Source organism: Schistocerca gregaria, chromosome 1 (assembly GCF_023897955.1).
Source record: "Schistocerca gregaria isolate iqSchGreg1 chromosome 1, iqSchGreg1.2, whole genome shotgun sequence".
NCBI lineage: Eukaryota > Metazoa > Arthropoda > Insecta > Orthoptera > Acrididae > Schistocerca > Schistocerca gregaria.
Genome location: NC_064920.1, coordinates 757,458,228 through 757,480,872, shown reverse-complemented (window position 1 = coordinate 757,480,872; position 22,645 = coordinate 757,458,228). Strand labels below are relative to the sequence as shown.

The window sequence follows — 22,645 nt, the reverse complement described above, 5'->3', positions numbered from 1 at the left end:
GCATACTTGTGTGCATATGTAAGTATGTGGCCGCATATTTTCTCCACGCTGTGTGTTAATTTGGCACTTACTTATTCTTCCTTGACATTGTTCTGACATTTTTGATTATCTAAACCCTCATTTTTGATATAAATCTGTAGGATAAGTCAACTGTAGCCTTAGGTCTATGTTTCTTGTAATGCTTTTTGGGTCAACATGCCTACAAGTAAATATGTTCCCTGGCAATTACATACCTTTGTTAGGTGTAATTTTATACTAGCGTCTTAAATAACCCAGTGAGAAATAATTTAATGCCTTATAGCTACATTACCTTTTTAAAAGGAAAATTGTGTGACTTCATTACTGTTGTATGCACTTGCTACCGGCTGTCCATAAAGCCAAATTCGGTCAATCGTTTGATTATGCTGTGGTTTGATACATTTTCGTGATAGTAATATTGTAGCTAGATCTCGTTTCTCAAAATAAACAATAAAAGTGATATGACATTGACATTTGATGTGGTCTTTCATACATAATCATTACCTAATGGTAAAAGTTGAATAATGTAAATAGGCTGTAAATGAATGATGACAATTTATACCTGTATGTAAGAATTCTACTTTTAGTCAGTTGTATGTTATCAACACCATGTACATTACGTTTCTGTTGTGACTGATGTTTGTTTTTATACACCTCATGGATCATTATGAAATAGTTGTGCTACTGTTTACCATCTAGGTATTGAAGGGGTTTGTATGTTCTTGTTGTGAGATAGATGTTCTTCTATATTTGTAACGGTAACTTTGTGTGCCGCTTCCTGTTTACAAGATGAAGTATCAAAAAAGTTCACCAAAGATGGCCTAGTGTCCTGCAATCAGCAGTTAATCAACTCGTGATCGATATACTTTGTAACATACAATAAAGAGGTTTAGAGAAGCTCTTCGACCAACTCTTCATGTTTGTACCATGGCAGTACTGTTAACTGACGTCACTACTGAGTGCACAATAAATGTCCTGTGCATCACTTACTGGACTGGAAATTATTGCATATTATAACACTTAGGCTGTATCCATTGTCAAATAATTGACAGCGGAGATGTATCTACTTTAAGGGTTCTTAATCTTTTATAGAGTTACATTCGTTTTGTTCATCTTTATAATTTCTTAATATATACAGGGTGGTCCGTTGATCGTGACCGGGCCAAATATCCAATGAAACAAGCGTCAAACGAAAAAACTACAAAGAACGAAACTTGTCTAGCTTGAAGGGGGAAACCAGATGGCGCTATGGTTGGCGGCACTGGCACAGGTCAAACGAATATCAACTGCGTTTTTTAAAAATAGGATTACCCATTTTTATTACATATTCGTGTAGTACGTAAAGAAGTATGAATGTTTTAGTTCGACCACTTTTTTCGCTTTGTGCTAGATGGCGCTGTAATAGTCACAAACTTGTAAGTACGTGGTATCACGTAACATTCCGCCAGTGCGGACGGTATTTGCTTCGTGATACATTACCCATGTTAAAATGGACCGTTTACCAATTGAGGAAAAGGTCGATATCGTGTTGATGTATGGCTATTGTGATCAAAATGCCCAACGAGCGTGTGCTATGTATGCTACTCGGTATCCTGGACGTCATCATCCAAGTGTCCGGGCCGTTCTCCGGATAGTTACGTTATTTAAGGAAACAGGAAGTGTTCAGCCACACGTGAAACGTCAACAACGACCTGCAACAAATGATGATGCCAAAGTAGGTGTTTTAGCTGCTGTCGCGGCTAATCCGTACATCAGTAGCAGACAAATTGTACGAAAATCGGGAATCTCAAAAACGTCGGCGTTGAGGACGCTACATCAACATCGATTGAAGCCGTACCATATTTCTATGCACCAGGAATTGCTTATGGCGACGACTTGGAACGTCGTGTACAGTTCTGCAACTGGGCACAAGAGAAATTACGGGACGATGACAGATTTTTTTCACGCTTTGTATTTAGCGACGAAGCGTCATTCACCAACAGCGGTAACGTAAACCGCCATAATATGCACTATTGGGCAACGGAAAATCCACTATGGCTGCGACAAGTGGAACATCAGCGGCCTTGTCGGGTTAATGTATGGTGCGGCATTGTGGGAGGAAGGATAACTGGCCCCCATTTTATCGATGGCAATCTAAATGGTGCAATGTATGCCGATTTCCTACGTAAAGTTCTACCGATGTTACTACAAGATGTTTCACTGCATTACAGAATGGCGATGTACTTCCAACATGATGGATGTCCGGCACATAGCTCGCGTGCGGTTGAAGCGGTATTGAATAGCATATTTCATGATAGGTGGATTGGTCGTCGAAGCACGTTCACGGGATCTGACGTCCACGGATTTGTTTCTGTGGGGAAAATATTTGCTATCGTTATCCCCCGACAACGCCTGATAACATGGGTCAGCGCATTGTCAATGCATGTGCGAACATTACGGAAGGCGAACTATTCGCTGTTGAGAGGAATGTCGTTACACGTATTGCCAAATGCATTGAGGTTGACGGACATCAGTTTGAGCATTTATTGCGGCAATGTGGTATTTACAGGCAATCACGCCGTAACACCATGCGTTATCAGAAATGATAAGTTCACACATAACCGTAATAAAATGTTCAAACGTACCTACGTTCTGTATTTTAATTTAAAAAACATACCTGTTACCAACTGTTCGTCTAAAATTGTGAGCCATATGTTTGTGACTATTACAGCGCTATCTGTCACAAAGCGAAAAAAGCTGTCGAAGTAAAACATCCATATTTCTTTACGTACTACACGAATATGTAATAAAAAATGGGGGTTCCTATATAAAAAAAACGCAGTTGATATCCGTTTGACCTATGGCAGCGTCAGTCATCTAGTAGGCCAACCATAGCGCCATCTGGTTTCCCCCTTCAAGCTAGACGAGTTTCGTTCTTTGTAGTTTTTTCGTTTGACGCTTATTTCGTGAGATATTTGGCCCGGTCACGATCAATGGACCACCCTGTATATTTGCACTATAATTGTCTGTGTTAGTACCTCTGGATAGATATCCGTTGATAATGGTCTAAGACCGAAACCAATTGATGCTTGAGGTTTTCAATAAAACAGCTGATCGGCAGATACGCATTTCTTGAACCCTACGTGTGTGCTACACCTGTTGTCTGGTGCCACGAACTGCAGCTTGCAGGCAGGGCTTCGCGTACTCACTGTGGTGGCAGCGGGCGCCGTTGAAGCTGGGCAGGTAGTCCGGCAGGCAGGAGCAGCGGCCGTCGCGGCACTCGGCATTGCTCACGCAGTCCGATGGCGCCGAGCACTCCTCCCGCAGCCCTGCAACACACGGCGGGACTCACACATTCCGGTACAATACTCTCCTCTTAGGATAATCGAGAAAAGCTGTTCTAAAGCCCGAGACACAAATGAACCGTTTGCGTCATTTTACGAGTTGTGGCTACAATATATCAGAACTGATGCCGTCACAGAGTAGGTACGCATGCACCAAAGTGAGCTGCCAATAACTGAAGCGTGAACCTTTCTTAGGAGTCGTATGCGGCATCTCTGGTGTCTGTAGACAAATCAGTGCGACCGTGGCCTTCGTTTGTGTAAGGGAGGTTATTTTGTTTAGATAAGTGTAATAATACAGCTACTAATTGTCGTGGAGTTCGACATGAAACTGGGAAAAACTGCTACTGAAACCAATTTTTTACTAAAAGAAGTGTATGGCGAGGACTGCTTATGACGTACGTGAGTTTCTGGGTGGTTCAAGCTTTTCCAAGATGGCCTGGAAAACGTTCAAGACGACTCACGCCCTGGTGCCATTCAACATCAAAGATGGACGAAAACATCGAAAAAGTAGGTAGTCTGATTTGATCTAATCATCGGTTCAGTATTCGATCGCTTGTCGAAACTGTAGTAATTGACAACGAATACATATGACAGATTTCACATAATCAGTTTTAACAAGTGCAGAAACTTCTGACGAGCCAACGAAAAGAAGCTCGTGAAAATGTTTCTACTGACACTTTGATTATCATTGAAATGATTCTAATTTCCTGTAAACAGTGAAAAATTCACGAATCTTTTTTTTTTAGAATTACTGGCTTTCTAACCGTGCCCATTCGGCCATCTTAATAGTAATGTCAATTATGACGATACAAATGTAAGGACAACACAACATCCAGTTCTCGAGCAGAGAAAATCAAGAATCTTCGTTTTTCACTTATGATCCAGAAACTAAACGCCAGTCCGTGCACTGTAAGGGTCCAACTTCACCGAGAGCGAAAAAAGCTCGAATGAGCAGACGAAGATTCTATATTTATGGAATTGTGTATAGTCATTGGGTTCCTGAAGATCAAACTATTAATCGGTTATACTAACTTGAGGTTCTTGCACAGCTCTGTGAGAAAACTAAGTAAAATCTGCTCGACTCGTGTAAGAACAAGTCATTTGTGGTGCATCAAGACAACACTCCTGTTCATGCCGCATTGTCTATAAACGACATTTATAGCGAAGTACAGCGTCCCAGTGTTAGAATATCTATCTTATTGGCCTGACCTGGCATCATATAACTTTTATTTATTCCCTAAGATCAAATCTGCATTAAAAGCAACAAGACTTCAGTACGTTGAAGAGGCGAAAGAAAAATCACCGCTCATCATCTAGGAGGTTACAGAGGAAGACTTCCTACACTTCCATCAAAGGAAAATTAGCTTGGACTCGTATAGGTATAGAGGATGAGAATGTATTGAGGGTCAAAATAACTAAATATATATGTATGTTTTTAAAATAAAATGTTTTATAGCAATAGTCCCTTTATTTTATAAACACACCTTGTAGCATGTTTTTTGTTTTGTGTTAAATTTGGATGCCCATACAGGCCACAATACCAATGAGTTAGCAGTGCTTACACTGACATAGAAATATACCTACTCGCAAAAGAGATTTATGATTAACGACATGTTTAGAAAAACCGGGAGTATCCATTCTATCAACACAAGACGGAGGAAAAAACTTTTGTTAGAAGGACTTCCTTAACTAGTTTCCAAATACACTCCTGGAAATGGAAAAAAGAACACATTGACACCGGTGTGTCAGACCCACCATACTTGCTCCGGACACTGCGAGAGGGCTGTACAAGCAATGATCACACGCACGGCACAGCGGACACACCAGGAACCGCGGTGTTGGCCGTCGAATGGCGCTAGCTGCGCAGCATTTGTGCACCGCCGCCGTCAGTGTCAGCCAGTTTGCCGTGGCATACGGAGCTCCATCGCAGTCTTTAACACTGGTAGCATGCCGCGACAGCGTGGACGTGAACCGTATGTGCAGTTGACGGACTTTGAGCGAGGGCGTATAGTGGGCATGCGGGAGGCCGGCTAAACGTACCGCCGAATTGCTCAACACGTGGGGCGTGAGGTCTCCACAGTACATCGATGTTGTCGCCAGTGGTCGGCGGAAGGTGCACGTGCCCATCGACCTGGGACCGGACCGCAGCGACGCACGGATGCACGCCAAGACCGTAGGATCCTACGCAGTGTCGTAGGGGACCGCACCGCCACTTCCCAGCAAATTAGGGACACTGTTGCTCCTGGGGTATCGGCGAGGACCATTCGCAACCGTCTTCATGAAGCCGGGCTACGGTCCCGCACACCGTTAGGCCGTCTTCCGCTCACGCCCCAACATCGTGCAGCCCGCCTCCAATGGTGTCGCGACAGGCGTGAATGGAGGGACGAATGGAGACGTGTCGTCTTCAGCGATGAGAGTCGCTTCTGCCCTGGTGCCAATGATGGTCGTATGCGTGTTTGGCGCCGTGCAGGTGAGCGCCACAATCAGGACTGCATACGACCGAGGCACACAGGGCCAACACCCGGCATCATGGTGTGGGGAGCGTTCTCCTACACTGGCCGTACACCTCTGGTGATCGTCGATGGGACACTGAATAGTGCACGGTACATCCAAACCGTCATCGAGCCCATCGTTCTACCATTCCTAGACCGGCAAGGGAACTTGCTGTTTCAACAGGACAATGCACGTCCGCATGTATCCCGTGCCACCCAACGTGCTCTAGAAGGTGTAAGTCAACTACCCTGGCCAGCAAGATCTCCGGATCTGTCCCCCATTGAGCATGTTTGGGACTGGATGAAGCGTTGTCTCACGCGGTCTGCACGTCCAGCACGAACGCTGGTCCAACTGAGGCGCCAGGTGGAAATGGCATGGCAAGCCGTTCCACAGGACTACATCCAGCATCTCTACGATCGTCTCCATGGGAGAATAGCAGCCTGCATTGCTGCGAAAGGTGGATATACACTGTACTAGTGCCGACATTGTGCATGCTCTGTTGCCTGTGTCTATGTGCCTGTGGTTCTGTCAGTGTGATCATGTGATGTATCTGACCCCAGGAATGTGTCCCTTCCTGGGACAATGAATTCACGGTGTTCTTATTTCAATTTCCAGGAGTCTATGTGTGTAACACACAACAACATAGTAAGGCTACAATGCCATAAGACTCTAGAGAAATTTAGGAAGACCTCCAGAGGATCAGTGACTTTTACCGGGATTGGCAACCTGACCCTGAATGTAAATAAACGTAGCGTTTACACTTTTGGTGAGAACACTAGCCGTCGTAAAATAACTGGGAATAATCACCTGGAGCGACCTAAAGTGGAATCGTCATATAAAACTAATGGCAGGAAAACTAGATGCCAGGCAGAGTCATTGGAAGAATCTTCAAGAAATGTAATTCATCCACGAGAGAAGTGGTTTACAAAATACTTGACGAACGACCCTACAGACCGTTGACAGGTCTGTACCTTTGGCAAGTACGAGGGTAATCCCAAAAGGAAGGTCTCCTATTTTTTTATAAGTACATAGACCTGTTTATTTCTATAACGGTTTACATCAGTTTACAGCCTGAACATTCAGCTATTTTTCTACATAATCACCATTTCTGTCGATGCATTTTTGTAGACGCTCTGGCACTTTTTGTATGCCCATGTCATACCAGCTCGCCGCCATGTTGTTCAGAAAGTTATCAACCTCTTCTTTCACCTCGCCGTCGGAGCGAATCGCTTTCCGGCCAAGTGGTCTTTTAACCTAGGGAACAGGTGGCTGTCACTAGGCGCCAAGTCAGGACTATAGGGTGGGTGGGTGATTATGTTCCATTGAATCTGTTGCAGGAGAGCGACGGTTTGCTGAGCGATGTGTGGGCGAGCGTTGTCACGCCCTTGCTCAACATTCATCTTCTCCGGTTCTGAATTGCACGTTTGAGTTTTTTCAGAGTCTCACAGTACCTGTCAGCGTTAATTGTGGTCTCAGCGATTCAGCTCCGACGACGATGTTTCTAGATACAACGAGCAGCTAGTTTGCCCAGTAAAAGCTTCGACGGAAGTACGACAGCCTAATTAATATTCAGACAGGTACAGGGGCGGTTAAGATTAGTAAAATAATTCTGTTTACTCCAAAATAAGATACGAACTCTTAGTGTTGTTGTTTTTAGTAGTGTGTCTGAAGTTACACGTTACGATAGACAGCCAAGGTTATAGCAAGGTAGCACGACTTAGTCAAAGCCACACAATAATTATGAAAGAGAAAGAGAGAACTATAATTAAGAATGGCATAGAGAGTTAGGGTCTTTATAAATTCGTTCCAAAAGAATGCCGGGATGTGTATGGTATATGGTAAACGTTAACTGTGCTATAGAGCTGCGCCTTCCTCGAATCAGGCTGATAAGGTAGTGGTTGCAAGTAGCCAATTGTCAATATGTAGACTACACCACATTTATAGTTCAAACACTTTACTTGCACTGAGATGCTGAATAAATTACTGTTTATGACCAGACTGACTATCATTTATTTAAATTATGCACAGATAAATATCTAGTCACATACCGCACTGGCGCCCTGCAATATTATTTAAGTGCAGTAACCTAACATAAGTAGCTGTATACAAAAGTTCACATGTGACAAACAAATAATTAACATAGTCACTAAATAAAGTTCTTAAATCTCTGTTCTTCAATTCTAATAGGCATTTCAGTACGGAAACGGTGTGTACACTAACTGCTGGAGACAACACAATTCACAGTGTGGTCCTGTTGTCATAGTAGATGATCATCGTTACCGAAGTTTAACATAATCAATTATACAAATTACACATTCACAGTTCGATTAATCATTTAAGTCAGTTACTGAATTATTGAATACACTCCCGGGCGCGAAATATAGATAAATTCCGGTACATTTTCTCACTGTTAATTTATACTATGTCATCCACGATATATTTCCCCGTATCAGCGGACATGTATCTTGCTCCTTTCAAACTTGCCGCAGGCTGATTAAAAATGGCATCAGCGATCACTGCAGATTCTACTTGCACACAAGTGATAGTCGTCTGCACGTACGTACGTCTTGGTGAGCGCTGTCTCGTAGAGTGTATTCTTCCAACACACACTGGCACCACCCCAGGCCTTATGGTCTGGGATGCGATAAGCTATTACTCTTGCTCACCTTTGGAGTGTTTATGGAGGGTACACAAACCACTGCTTGGCAGGTGCACAATGCTGTTAGACTCGTTCCTTCGCCGTTCATGCAACAGCAAGGTGACGTGTTGTTCCAAAAGGATAATGTTCGCTCACACACTGCCTGTAAAACTCAGCGTGGTCTGAAAGACGTGCAGCTGCTTCCCTGGGCAGCACGACCTCCGGATTTGTCTCCACCGAAGCACGTTTGGGATATTATGGGACGTGAAGTGACTCTTGCTACTCATCAACCAACAACTCTTACAGAACTATGTGAACAGGTCCAGCATGGGTAGCATTACATATCCCAAGACAGTATTCGCCATACGTATGAGCAACTGTATGCCAGAGTCAGCGCCTGTATTGCCGCCCATGGAGGCTACACCTCGCATTAATATGGCTGTTTCAACATGGGTCGATACCTGGTACCTCAGAACCAATTTTTTTTATTGATTTGTAAATGTAATCATAAGCACTGTTGCGACAATAAATTTAGTGAATTAGAAACAAAAAGTTTATACTAATTTCTTTCCGGCAGTGCAATTTCTTCTGGAAGAAATTGTTTCAGATTACATTTAAAATCTGTTTCACTGCTTGTCAAACATTTATCTCATTGTTCAAATGATCAAAAATGTTTGTGTCTGCGTTTTGAACTACATTCTAAGACACTACTTTTTTGTGCAATAGTCCTTTTCTACCAAATTCCACAAGACGTTGAAGCTTGTATCATAAATAGAACTTGTTGAAATGATATCAAAACATAATTTTAACAACTCACAGAGTGGAAACAACAATAACAAGATTTTACAGGTATTAGTAACAAAGAGATTATGTAAAAAAGCAGATCGATTCTTTGCAGTTTTTATGTTTTGCTTCCCCCGAAATTATCATTATTATTATTACTATTATTATTATTGTTTTGAAAGTTTTGTGGTATCTTCGATATTGTCATTTATATGACATTTGCCCAGTACCAAAGAATTTCGAATATTGAAGCAGGACTTAATCACCTTAAATTTAATATGTGTTACAGTCTTTTGGTTATTTAGAAAGCATAAGTGTAAATAGTTCACGTAAATAACATGCTAATTACAAACACCAGCAATTTCAGATTTTTTGTCACTATTCATATATAAACATATATCTGATTACTAACCTCCTCATAAACTAGATGAAAAAGACAATTACTAAGTGAAGTATCGCTACAGCAAGTGACGAAGATATATTAGCAATTCTTCCATTCATTTAGATTCCAGGTACTTAGCTTCCTCATTAAAACATTGTCGCTGACATAGAATCCAATATTTAAGCAAACTAATTAGCGTAATTCAACAGCAAATTATATCGTATCTAATAGCCTTTCTTAGAACGAAATAACTGTCCACCATTCAGTTGATCAGAAATGTAGATCATTAATTCAATTTTTGAAAATATACCAAACAAAATAGTTAAATTGAATATCCTTTATTGTAAATTTAAATAATGAGCCACCATAGGCGGCAATGCACGCCAAGAATACAGTTGCGAATAATTTCCTGGGATGTTATGCCACACCTGCGGGAGCTGTTCACATAGTTCTGTAAGGGTTGTTGGTTGATGAGTAGCAAGAGTCACTTCCCGTCCCATAATATCCCAAACGTGCTTCGGTGGAGACAAATCCGGAGATCGTCCTGCCCAGAGAAGTAGCTGCACGTCTTTCAGACCACGCTGAGAATTACAGGCAGTGTGTGAGCGAACATTATCCTTTTGGAGCAACACGTCACCTTCCTGTTGCATGAACGGCGAAGGAACGGGTCTAACACCACTGTGCACGTAACGAGCGCTGATTAGTGTCCCCTCCATAAACACCAAAGTGATCGACAGTTGTAGCTTATCGCACCCCAGCCATAAAGCCAGGGGTGGAGTAAGTGTGTGTTGGGCGAATGCATTCTACGAGACAGCGCTCACCGAGTCGTACGTGCAAACGACTATTACTTGCGTACAAGTAGAATCTCCTTTCATCACTGAAGAGCACGTTGCGCCATTCCCTCTTTCAAGTGATACTCTGACGATCTATCAAGTGATACGCTGACGGCACCAATCGAACCTTGGACATCGATGTTTTGGCTGAGTGGAAGATGGGCTAGAGGTGTGCTTGCCTTTAGTCCCACTGTTAATACCCGATTCGCCACAGTTCTTGTTGACACGTCTGGACTCACAAGCCCTCTTACCTGTGCTGTGGTACCTGTACGATCTGCCACTACTGCCCTTCCAATACGATTCTGGCGTGCGTCTGTACTGGAAGGACGTCACCTCGTCTACGGGTGTGAGTAAATTCGCATAACTACTGATATCATCATCGTAGCACAAACGACGCAACACGTCCAACTTGTGTGGCAATTCTCCGAAATGTCCATTCCGCCACTCGAAAGGCCACACTTCGAACCCCTCCAGACTCGTTCACTTGGCTGTAGAAAGCACGAGCGTGTGTCCGTGGCATGGTTACCTGCTTGCTTCACACGTTTGCAGTACACTGAGCCGTCTGGCTGCGAGCATTCCCTGTATGGACATAGACAGCGTTCTTTGATATCATTAACAATACCTCTACTATGCCCCAGGAGCGATATGCCATCACCGCCAATCCAGGTGTACTACACTACTAGCCATTAAAATTGCTTCACCACGAAATGAAGTGCTACATACACGAAATTTAACTGACAGCATTAAGATGCTGTGATATGCAAATGATTAGCTTTTTAAAGCATTTACACAAGGTTGGCGCCGGTGGCGACACCTACAACGTGCTGACATGAGGAAAGTTTCCAACCGATTTCTCATGCGCAAACAGCAGTTTACCGGCGTTGCCTGGTGAAACGTTGTTGTGATGCCTCTTGTAAGGAGGAGAAATGCGTACCATCCCGTCTCCGACTTTCATAGAGGTCGGATTGTAGCCTATCGCGGTTGCGGTTTATCGTATCGCGACATTGCTGCCCGCGTTGGTCGAGATCCAATGACTGCTGGCACAATATGGAATCGGTGGGTTCAGGAGGGTAATACGGAACGCCGTGCTGGATCCCAACGTCCTCGTATCACTAGCAGTCGAGATGAGAGGCATCTTTTCCACATGGCTGTAACGGATCGTGCAGCCACGTCTCGATCCCTGAGTCAACAGATGGGGACGTTTGCAAGACAACAACCGTCTGCACGAACAGTTCGACGATATTTGCAGCAGCATGGACTATCAGCTCGGAGACCATGGCTGCGGTTACCATTGATGCTGCATCACCGACAGGAGCGCCTGCGATTGTGTAGTCAACGACGCACCTGGGTGCACGAATGGCAAAACGTCATTTTTTCGGATGAATCCAGGTTCTGTTTCCAGCATCATGGTGGTCGCATCCATGTTTGGCGACATCGCGGTGAACGCACATTGGAAGCGTGTATTCGTCATCGCCGTACTGGCGTATCACCCGGCGAGATGGTATGGGGTGCCATTGGTTACACCTCTTGTTCGCATTGACGGCACTTTGAACAGTGGCCGTTACATTTCAGATGTGTTACGACCCTTTGCTCTATCCCTTCATTCGATCCCTGCGAAACCTACATTTCAGCAGGATAATGCACGACGGCATGTTGCAGGCCTTTCTGGATACTGGAAATGTTCGACTGCTGCCCTGGCAGCACATTCTCCAGATCCCTCACCAACTGAAAACGTCTGGTCAAAGGTGGCCGAGCAGCTGGCTCGTCACAATACGCCAGTCACTACTCTTGATAAACTGCGGTGTCGTGTTGAAGCTGCATGGGCAGCTGTACCTGTACACCCCATCCAAGCTCTGTTCGACTCAATGCCGAGGGCGTATTAAGGCCGTTGCTAAGGCTAGAGATGGTTGTTCTGGGTACAAATTTCTCGTCTATGCACGCAAATTGCGTGAAAATTTAATCACATGTCAGTTGTAGTATAATATATTTGTCCAATGAATACCCGTTTATCATCTGAATTTCTTCTTGGTGTAGCAATTTTAATTGCCAGTAGTGTAATTTTTTCGGGCAGTGTACATCTAACCTATAAATGAGTATTTAACTGGACACTGCTGTTGGCTTGCGTAGTAAACGATATTAATATGTTTCTATTGATGTCAAGTTTGTGTGTCACCAGTAACGTGACTATCGCCTGGAGAGCTGAGGTTCGTACTTCCTCCGTCAGCCGCGCTACCCTCTGACGCGTATTCGAAGTGCGCACAGTCCACTACCGAACTGTGCGTCGTGGGACGGCGATGCCAGGCTTTCATGGCTTACCTGAAGACGTGTGGCACGTGGCTAGACCACCTGCCGCTGTCCCAGAACATCGTCGTGTAGAGTCGGAACTTGTGCAACTGATTCAGGGTACTTTCAAAGCAGCCGCGGCACCTCGTTTTTGACATTGTGGTTTTGATTTTTATCCTATTCCTCCGAAAATAATTTTATTCCAGTTGGAATGACCTCTCTGAGTTGCCAAACAACACTACGATCAGTGTGAAATATTTATTATTTATTTTTTTTTATACGAAGTAGGTCAAACTCATAGTAGATCGCTGGTTGAAAGACTTACTGCTTTTTTGGAGTAATGCTCACTGTGATTTTCTTCAGGACTGTTGCGTTTAACTGGAAAGTATCACAGCGGTAGTGACCGCCTGAGAGTAAAAATGAAATAGTCATATTTCTTTCAGGGCCCAATTTATGCCAACGTGGGAAGCCGAAGTCAGTCTACGTTTCTAGCATTTGTAGACTCAGAGAAAGCTTATGACAATGTTGACTGGAATACTCTCTTTCAAATTCTAAAGGTGGCAGGGGTAAATTCCAAGGAGCGAAAGGCTATTTACAATTTGTACAGAAACCAGATGGCAGTTATAAGAGTCGAGGGGCACAAAAGGGAAGCAGCGTTGGGAAGGGAGTGAGGTAGGGTTGTAGCCTCTCCCCGATGTTATTCAATCTGTATATTGAGCAAGCAGTAAAGGAAACAAAAGAAAAATTCTGAGTAGGTATTAAAATCCATGGAGAATAAATAAAAATTATGTGGTTCGCCGATCACATTGTAATTCTGTCAGGGACAGCATAGGACTTGGAAGAGCAGTTGAACGGAGTGGACAGTGTCTGGAAAGGAGGATATAAGATGAATATCAACAAAAGCAAAACGAGGATAATGGAATGCAGTCGAATTAAGTCGACTGATGCTGAGGGAATTAGATTAGAAAATGAGACACTTAAAGTAGTAAAGGAGTTTTGCTATTTGTGGTGCAAAATAACTGATGATGGTCGAAGTAGAGAGGATATAAAATGTAGACTGACAATGGCAAGGAAAGCGTTTCTGAAGTAGAGAAATTTGTTAACATCGAGTATAGGGTTAAGTGTCAGGAAGTCGTTTCTGAAAGTATTTGTATGGATTGTAGCCATGTATGGAAGTGAAACATGGTCGATAAATAGTTTGGACAAGAAGTGAATAGAAGCTTTCGAAATGTGGTGCTACAGAAGAATGCTGAAGATTAGATGGGTAGATCACATAACTAATGAGGAAGTATTGAATAGGATCGGGGAGAAGAGAAGTTTGTTGCACAACTTGACCAGAAGAAGAGACCGGTTGGTAGGACATGTTCTGAGGCATCAAGGGATGACGAATTTAGCATTGGCAGCGTGGAGGGTAAAAATCGTAGAGGGAGACCAAGAGATGAATACACTAAGCACATTCAGAAGGATGTGGGTTGCAGTAAGTACTGGGAGATGAAGAAGCTTGCACAGGATAGGGTAGCATGGAGAGCTGCATCAAACCAGTCTCACGACTGAAGACCAGAACAACAACATTCTGCCGACCTTGCAAGTTCACTGACAATCATGTTACAATAGACGGCGTAGCAATTCTACATAAATACCATGTTTTCTTCCAACAGCTGGCAGGTTAAAGAACATATGCTACAAAGCTGCTCTCTGGACAAGTATGTAGACGAGCGTAGTTCTCGAAAATGTGAATTCCTGTACATGTAGGAATACAACTCTCTAGAACGTTCAGTTCAACCTGCTTGTAGAACATGAGTGAAAAGTCACATTTTGTTTAGCCTCGCTGGCTGCTTTCTAATCGCTTACAAATCAAACACACTGTTATTTGTAGAGGCTGGTGCGGAAGTGCGCCTACCTTTGGCACAGTAGATCTTGCGCCGGTCAGTGTCGGTGATGGCGTGGTACCCAGCTTTGCAGGAACAGCTGCCACTGTTGCCGCACTGCGCGTTCACGAACTCGGTGCAGTCCACGTCGGCACTACAAGCCTTGTAGATTCCTGCAACGGGTCGCAACATGACTTTAGTTTGTTGTGAGATGATCCACGTGAGTTCCAAAAGAAATCCGTTGGAATTCAATTACTCGATAAATACTACAATTCTCAAGGCTGTCAATTCAACTAAGTACCTGGGTGTTAAAATTACGAACAACTTCAGTTGGAAGGACCACATAGATAATATTGTCGGGAAGGCGAGCCAAAGGTTGCGTTTCATTGGCAGGACACTTAGAAGATGCAACAAGTCCACTAAAGAGAAAGATTACACTACACTCGTTCGTCCTCTGTTAGAATATTGCTGCGCGGCGTGGGATCCTTACCAGGTGGGATTGACGGTGGACATCGAAAGGGTGCAAAAAAGGGCAGCTCGTTTTGTATTATCACGTTATAGGGGAGAGAGTGTGGCAGATATGATACACGAGTTGGGATGGAAGTCATTACAGCAAAGACGTTTTTCGTCGCGGCGAGACCTTTTTACGAAATTTCAGTCACCAACTTTCTCTTCCGAATGCGAAAATATTTTGTTGAGCCCAACCTACATAGGTAGGAATGATCATCAAAATAAAATAAGAAAAATCAGAGCTCGAACAGAAAGGTTTAGGTGTTCGTTTTTCCCGCTCGCTGTTAGGGAGTGGAATGCTAGAGAGATAGTATGATTGTGGTTCGATGAACCCTCTGCCAAGCACTTAAATGTGAATTGCAGAGTAGTCATGTAGATGTAGATGTAGATGTAGATGTTGAAAGGGAAAACTACTATCGACATATATCAAACGTTCTTATCGACACTTCTTTACAACAAATAAACACACAGCTTATTAATACTCAAGTAAAAATTTATGCAGAATGATAACTGAGTGTGTAGGTACAATTATTCGGGATGAAAGTAAATTCTGAATACACAGTGGTGTAGGGTAAATAGGTGTGTCTCTACCATTAATCAATATGCATCAAAAATTTAGTCATATGCAAAAGGCTATATATATTGTGACAATAAGATTCGATCACGTTTCAGTTAATAATTTTGGAATGATTGTTTAGGTAGTGACGATCTAGATCGGTCGTGGTATATCACTGCTCTTTATCAAGAAAGCCACCGACAGTGCAAAGCGTGACCTGTCTCCTGCAAAGTGATACACTGTAAGCAGAGCTGCATCCATCGTTACCCCCAATCTCTATCCCAACCCCAACTCCTCCACGTCTCCCCCTTCCCGAACGCCCAAAAAAATGGGAAACAGGAAGCGATCTGTGGCGAATGTCCTCTACACGAATTCAAGATAAATTTTCAAGCTGATTAAGTAATGTGGCCACAGCTAATATGCATCAACTGTAAACAACTTACGTGATGTGCAGTGCTGCTTCAGCTCACGAAAGATCGCACTCTCACCCTCTCCCCCATCCCCCCTCTTCCTCGCCCCCCTCCTCACAAACTCACTTTATCAAATTGATTGCCGACGAGAATTTCGCTCACAACAGTCTTAACTCGGATGCTTAGAAGTATTAGGATACTGTTGTGTGTCTACGAATAGTGCTCTATTGTGGTATCGTAGAAGAAAGATCTTCCCCCACTGCATCAGCGAAAGGAGAGCGCACTTCCAAACCGCTATGGCGTGGCTGTTGAACGACAAACCCAATGATCTACGTTACCGCGTTATTCACGTAACACGAAATTTCGTTCTTTAGCTACCTTTAACAGAGACCATATGACCAACTCCGGACTGAAAGCATCTATAAAGGAAACGAAAGATTTTTCTGCACCATCTCAAGAAAGAATAACAACTACACTTAGCACGTCCACTGCCTCATCCTCATCTCATCGACGCTACTCATAGTATCATCCCCTATAATTTTTCTACCAGCTCCTGAAACATTGTACACTGTTACTTTCAAAGGACTTCAGCAATGCAACAACCTGATCTCATGGCTAATATGGAATGTATCACATAAAGAGACATCTCACACGAGAATGTAGGAAACAGAACGCGACCAACATAGTAGATTATAATTGCATCTTCACTGAATGACTCTAAATATTGCCAAACCTTAAATTTTAATGCGGAGTCCAGTGGGCACTAGTCATAATATTTTGGATTAAGGAAAAATAAAACAAAAAAAGAAAGTTATGAGTAGCCAATAGAAAAAAGAAAAATAATATGTTGAACCTCTAAACTGAAAGGGAGTTGCAGATGAAGTGAAAGATTTTACAACTGAGGGATAATCGGAAACAGAATAGTGCTATTTTTTTTAAAAAAAAGGAGCCTCAAGCAAATTAGTCTAACGATTTAACATTGGGCTGGAACTGAGGGAGACTTATATAAAATTTTTCATCTGTAGCACAGAAGGATGGAACGGAACGTAAATGTAAGTTATCGGGAAACCTCAAAAAAAAAAAAAAAATAAATAAAATAAAAAGAAATAGGAGAATTTAGAATGGTTTCTTTAAATCAATTTGAGATGGAATATGTCCTTAAATAAAGCCGTGGCTATCCTCTGCGGTCGGGGTCGTGCTCCGTCTCTAACGACATCGATGAAGACAAGACATTAAAATTTTGTCTTTTGTTCATCCAAGCGACTTGAATCGATCTACAGAATACGCGACTGTTGCTGGTGTATGTACCATTAGTAGGACGTGCTTGATAATTGTCAGGCAGAGGAAAAGGGGCTTTCATACAATGTTGGTGTGGTAGCTCTGCGAGGGGTCACGTTGTCCTCCGATGACAGTCCACCTGGAAATGTTGTCCAGATAGATAGACAATCTGGCTGGAGGATTTCGACAAAGAGTCATGCTGTTATGGAGCTTCGAAGTAGACGCAGGGGTTGGGGTTGTCTTGGCGTCTCAGATAACGGATGGTCCCCAGCAGTGAGATAGACTTTTTGAAACTATCTATACAGTGGTGTAGGCCCTCGTATGCGACTAATCAGAGAAAAAGATTGTGTCTATTATGGCCTTTAAAATGTCACTGATTTTCGGAATGTCTCCGTTACATCCATAAATACGATAAACATAGACCAAGTTCAGCGATCAAATTAGAAATTTCTCCCTGGCACTAAACACAATGCCTTTGCCTAACTTGTTAGACACTTGAAATTTGTTCTCACCAAACTGAAAGGCACCAATAACAAGGAATTTTTTAAAATCATTTGTTAATGTAACACTTGACTCTTAATTCTCATGTAGGAGCCACGTAAGCGTCACTGTACAGTTAACTGCGCGTGATTTTCGAGTCAGATTAAGAATGGAATACAGCGGTGAAGAGTAAACATTCGAGTCATTAATTAACTCGATGACCTGATGGAACAAGACAGTTGGGGACATAATGTAAAGCCACAAATAAAATAGAATTAAGTGTTGACTGTTTTAAGCCTACTCATTAGAGTAAAACAGAAACAAAGCATTATTTGTATGCGCTTTTTTCAATATTTTAATTTTTTAAGTGTAATAAAAAGAAATGATATGTTTTTCATCTCACACCTAATTTGATTAGGTGTAAACATAATTAAATAAATTGGACAAACCACTTTCTTGAGAAAAACCTTCAATAAATTGTTCGTATTGTAACATAAATAACCATATTCACTTTCTTGTAATACACATGAAATTATTTCTTCAGAAAAAAACATAAATCCTGAAGTAACTATTGATTCTCTGATGTTTGACTTCCCTAAGTTACACACAAAAGCTGTTCAAACAGTATATTAACTTCGCATAAAGAAAATTCTCTAGAAGCGGAATTTAAAATCAATGTTTATATGTATAATGTTAGGTTCATCGATACAAAATGTGCCCTGCTATAGACTGTCTTTATATTATTACTATTATTATTCATTCTTTGCTTATTGTATATAGTTTGAGGGATATAATGAAGATGGCTGAAAGGTGTTCGTATTAGGAGAAACGGTTACAAAAGATGTTCATATCATGAAAAATGACATTTGTCTTGCATATTTAACAGTTTGTTTGGAATGTTCACCACTATGAGCAGCCTTGAATGGCTGAATACAGGACTCTTACGACTTCTTTGGCTACCAGTCGTTGTGGTATTGTTGAGTAGAGGTATGGGGGACGAAGGAGTTGGAAGCAGTTGTTATCTAGAGAGGGAAGGAGAGTGCTGTATCATGACAGGGTGAGAAGCTTGGATGGCAGACATACCACACAGAGAGTTGAGATGCTCTCTGACGTGTAACTGAGGACAAAGGATGATTTCAGAAGATTTTATAGAGAGGGAAAAAGGTAATTTTCATTGTGTTTATTTTGCTGCAAGCGTTAGCCAAGTAATATTTGTAATCTTAAGATTTCGATGCATATAACGATATGTAAATTTTGGTATCCAGGATGAATTATCAGGCATGTGTTCACTATTGTAATTACCTTTCCTCCTCCAGTGTTTGTTAAAATATTTCTTTAAGGAAGCCAAAGAATAAATCTTACATAATTTAAATATTGTGCAAAAGAATAATTTTCTAAGTAAAGGTCTTTTTCATGCTAGTTTCAGTTTCTTTTCTATGTCATTAAAAGGATTCAATATAATTGCAGAATACTCTGCTATAGATTTATAAATATTTCATGAAGCTATTAAGTAAAAGGTAGATTTGGTACAACCTGCCCTGTCACTCCTCACACTATTGCATGGGCAATGAATCGTATTTTCAAAAAAATAACAAAAGTTAAATTTCCTAATGTAGCCTGTCAAACGACATAAAATAAGATTTCACGTACACGTGCTTCACCACTTCAAGTTCTTCCAGTGTGCATACAAAGTAGAACTGAGTTATCTGTTACAAGGTAAGAATCTGTTGAAGGGTCTAAACGAACTTTTCCAGAGAAAATTAGGAACAATATACGTTTACAAAATTTCACACAAATTCAACCGATGCGTTTTCTAACATGGAACATTTTCCGTTACATAACAGTCACTGTGTGTGATTGTTTCATGACATAGCCACTCTGAGTATTTTTGATAACAGTTCTTTGTATGCATTTACAATTAATCAGATGCTGTTTAGGTTAACTGATATCATACACATCAAAAGTAATTGGCATATATACATGTTCCTCTTTAAAAGTAGAGTAGCAAAGCCATTTCGAGATCAGAAGACATGGCCAGCTCTGTAACTGGAATTTAAAAGTGTTTGCTTTCACTTGCTAGTGAGAGGTTTTGTCACACACTAAGTAAAAAGCTTGTGAACTTCACAATTAAGCAGCGTTCCTATATTTGTATAATGTCGTTATTCATTGTACTTCTGTAGAATAAAGGATTTTAGTTCGAAACAATCGGAATGATTAAGTTCGCTGGTTGTTATGCCCCGAGTTCGAGTCTCGGTCGGGCACACAGTTTTAATCTGCCAGGAAGTTTCATATCAGCGCACACTCCGCTGCAGAGTGAAAATCTCATTCTGGAAACATCCCCCAGGCTGTGGCTAAGCCATGTCTCCGCAGTATCCTTTCTTTCAGGAGTGCTAGTTCTGCAAGTTTCGCAGAAGAGCTTCTGTAAAGTTTGGAAGGTAGGAGACGGATACTGGCAGAAGTAAAGCTGTGAGTACCGGACGTGAGTCGTGCTTCGGTAGCTCAGTTGGTAGGGCACTTGCCCGCGAAAGGCAAAGGTCTCGAGTCTCGGTCGGGCACACAGTTTTAATCTGCCAGGAAGTTTCACATCAGCGCACACTCCGCTGCGGAGTGGAAATCTCATTCTGGATGAAAAATTATGTTTAAATCAATTAACTGAATAAAAATAATGACAATTTTTTCAGTAAAGATTTAAAAATACAGATTGTCCAGATGGGTCTTTTGACATTACCTTCAACATACCAGTGAAATTTCTTACTTAGTAGCTAGAATGCGGTTCTGTTTCGAAATGCAGTCTTATTTTTGAGGCCATTGTGAAAATGAGAAATTTTATTTTACCAATGACCCCCAAACACCGAACTGACAAGATGAATGGCTGGTGGATGTGATATCTGGGATTTGTACCGTAGACCACGCAACAGGTGGTTTCAAAAGATCAGTGTTATACATGGGGACATCCCCTGTAGGTATTCGAGCACTCAGTATCGAACCATGTCACTTAGCTTTCACCAGCTCACTTGCTCAGTCACGCTAAAGGGCGATCGCACACTGCCACCAGCTCTGAGCGCACTTTCTTCTTGCCAAAGGTAAACCAGAACATTGGCATGGGGGTCACAGTTACAGTGCATGAAAAATAATGTGCCTAGTATACGTGCAATCAGCAGTGTATGTGTTGGGAGATCTGTGGTGGGGAAATTCCGAGTGCTGGAGGGGAAGTGCCATTCTAATCCGAAACCCAAGCTCACATTCTTTGTAGGTGTTGAGTGGAGCCCCTCCAATCCCACACTTGCATGGTGATCATTCAAAAAGATCTGCTATCACCTATGCCTAGGACAGTATTTGTAACGAATTCCGCTGAAAATGCAGTAAAATCAGCGATTTAATTTAGCCTAGGTTGTTAAGCATTTGTTGCTTTCAAGGAAACGTCATGAGTGACTAATTTTGTGTAAAACCTACATTCCTATTGATGCCATGTTAAAATTTGCTTCTTTTTCCAAAACACAGCGGAGTTTAGACACTTATACCTCATTAACACGTTGAACAGACACAATTGTGCGAGTATACTGCAACTGTGGTTCATTCTGTTTATTAAGTGAGAAACAGAGGAAACTAAGGTCAATAGCTTATAAAAAAGCACAGCCTCAGTACAAAAGTTAGCGTGTGTTGTCTTCACTTATGTTACTCCACAAACCTCAGCATTTGTTGTTTAGGGAGCTACTGATGGCACTGAAAAATTACATTCTTTCATCGAAAAAAGTATGTAGTTAGTGGAATAACATGGTCGATAAAGAAATTTCATACAATAACCATATGGCAAAACACTATTCTCTTTGTGTGCTAAAATTTGCCAAAATCTCATTTTCATATCTCAAACAGTTTATGAGGCATGAGAGATTTATAGATGTTATATTCTGGCTGTATTGCTGGCACGCGCGATCACACATGAGTATGCCACATCAGATCAATTTTCAGGAGATTGGTGACAGAGACCTCCACCTAAGTCTAAAGTAATACTCCATACTTTGGCTAAATTTTAAATGCAATTCTAAACGTAATATTCACCAAACGCGAAATCATAGTGACCCCTATCTTTCATTGCCTACTTTTATGCAAATATCACAATAACTATGCCCATTAACGAAATGATGGACATGCCATCATGAGGCTGACATATAAAGCTATACGTAACGCAAAAATGAATACTTTTTACCTGATAGTTTTCGTAAAATCGTTTGAGAAAGACTGAAGGGGGTGCGGCTCGATTCTGTCACCACAGCTCGTAGCCGACCAGCCGAAAGTGAGCAGTGTCCGCCTTCTCTTCCGAACGAGTGAATGAACTCTCCCAGAGCTTTCAGCGAAAACTGGTCACTGCACGTCGGCTATCCTATCCTGCGCGTCATAGTGAGCCGTGTATGAGGGGCGTTTGAATAGTCCGTGCAAAAATAAAAACTACCTACGTGTTTGGGGTAAACCTGTTTTACTATTCGACGTAGTCTGCTTTTAGACGTATACACTTCGTCCAACGCTGTTCTAATTTGTTGATCCCTTCCGAATAATAGGCATTGTCCACGTCTGCAAAATAGCTATTAGTTGCTGCAGCCACCTCCTCGTTTGAGTAAAATCTTTGTCTCGCCAGCCATTTCTTCAAATTTGGGAACAAATAATAGTCCGAGGGAGCCAAGTCTGGAGAATATGGGGGATGTTAAACGAGTTGGAATCCTATTTCCATTAATTTTGCGACTACAACTGCTGAGGTGTGCGCTGGTGCATTGTCACAATGGAAAAGGACCTTT

General features: G+C 42.0%; 1 protein-coding gene across 2 annotated transcripts in view; it reads right to left on the bottom strand.

Annotated features, from left to right (window-relative positions):
• LOC126267885 (tenascin-like) overlaps positions 1-22,645 on the bottom strand; it is a 156,208-nt gene that overhangs the window by 44,431 nt on the left and 89,132 nt on the right. For both annotated transcript variants that reach the window (XM_049973198.1, XM_049973205.1), the window contains 2 exons: positions 14,654-14,794; positions 3,207-3,326 (listed from right to left, as the gene is read on the bottom strand). In XM_049973198.1, the coding sequence (XP_049829155.1) occupies positions 3,207-3,326; positions 14,654-14,794 (261 nt within the window). The remainder of the gene's footprint in view (positions 1-3,206; positions 3,327-14,653; positions 14,795-22,645) is intronic.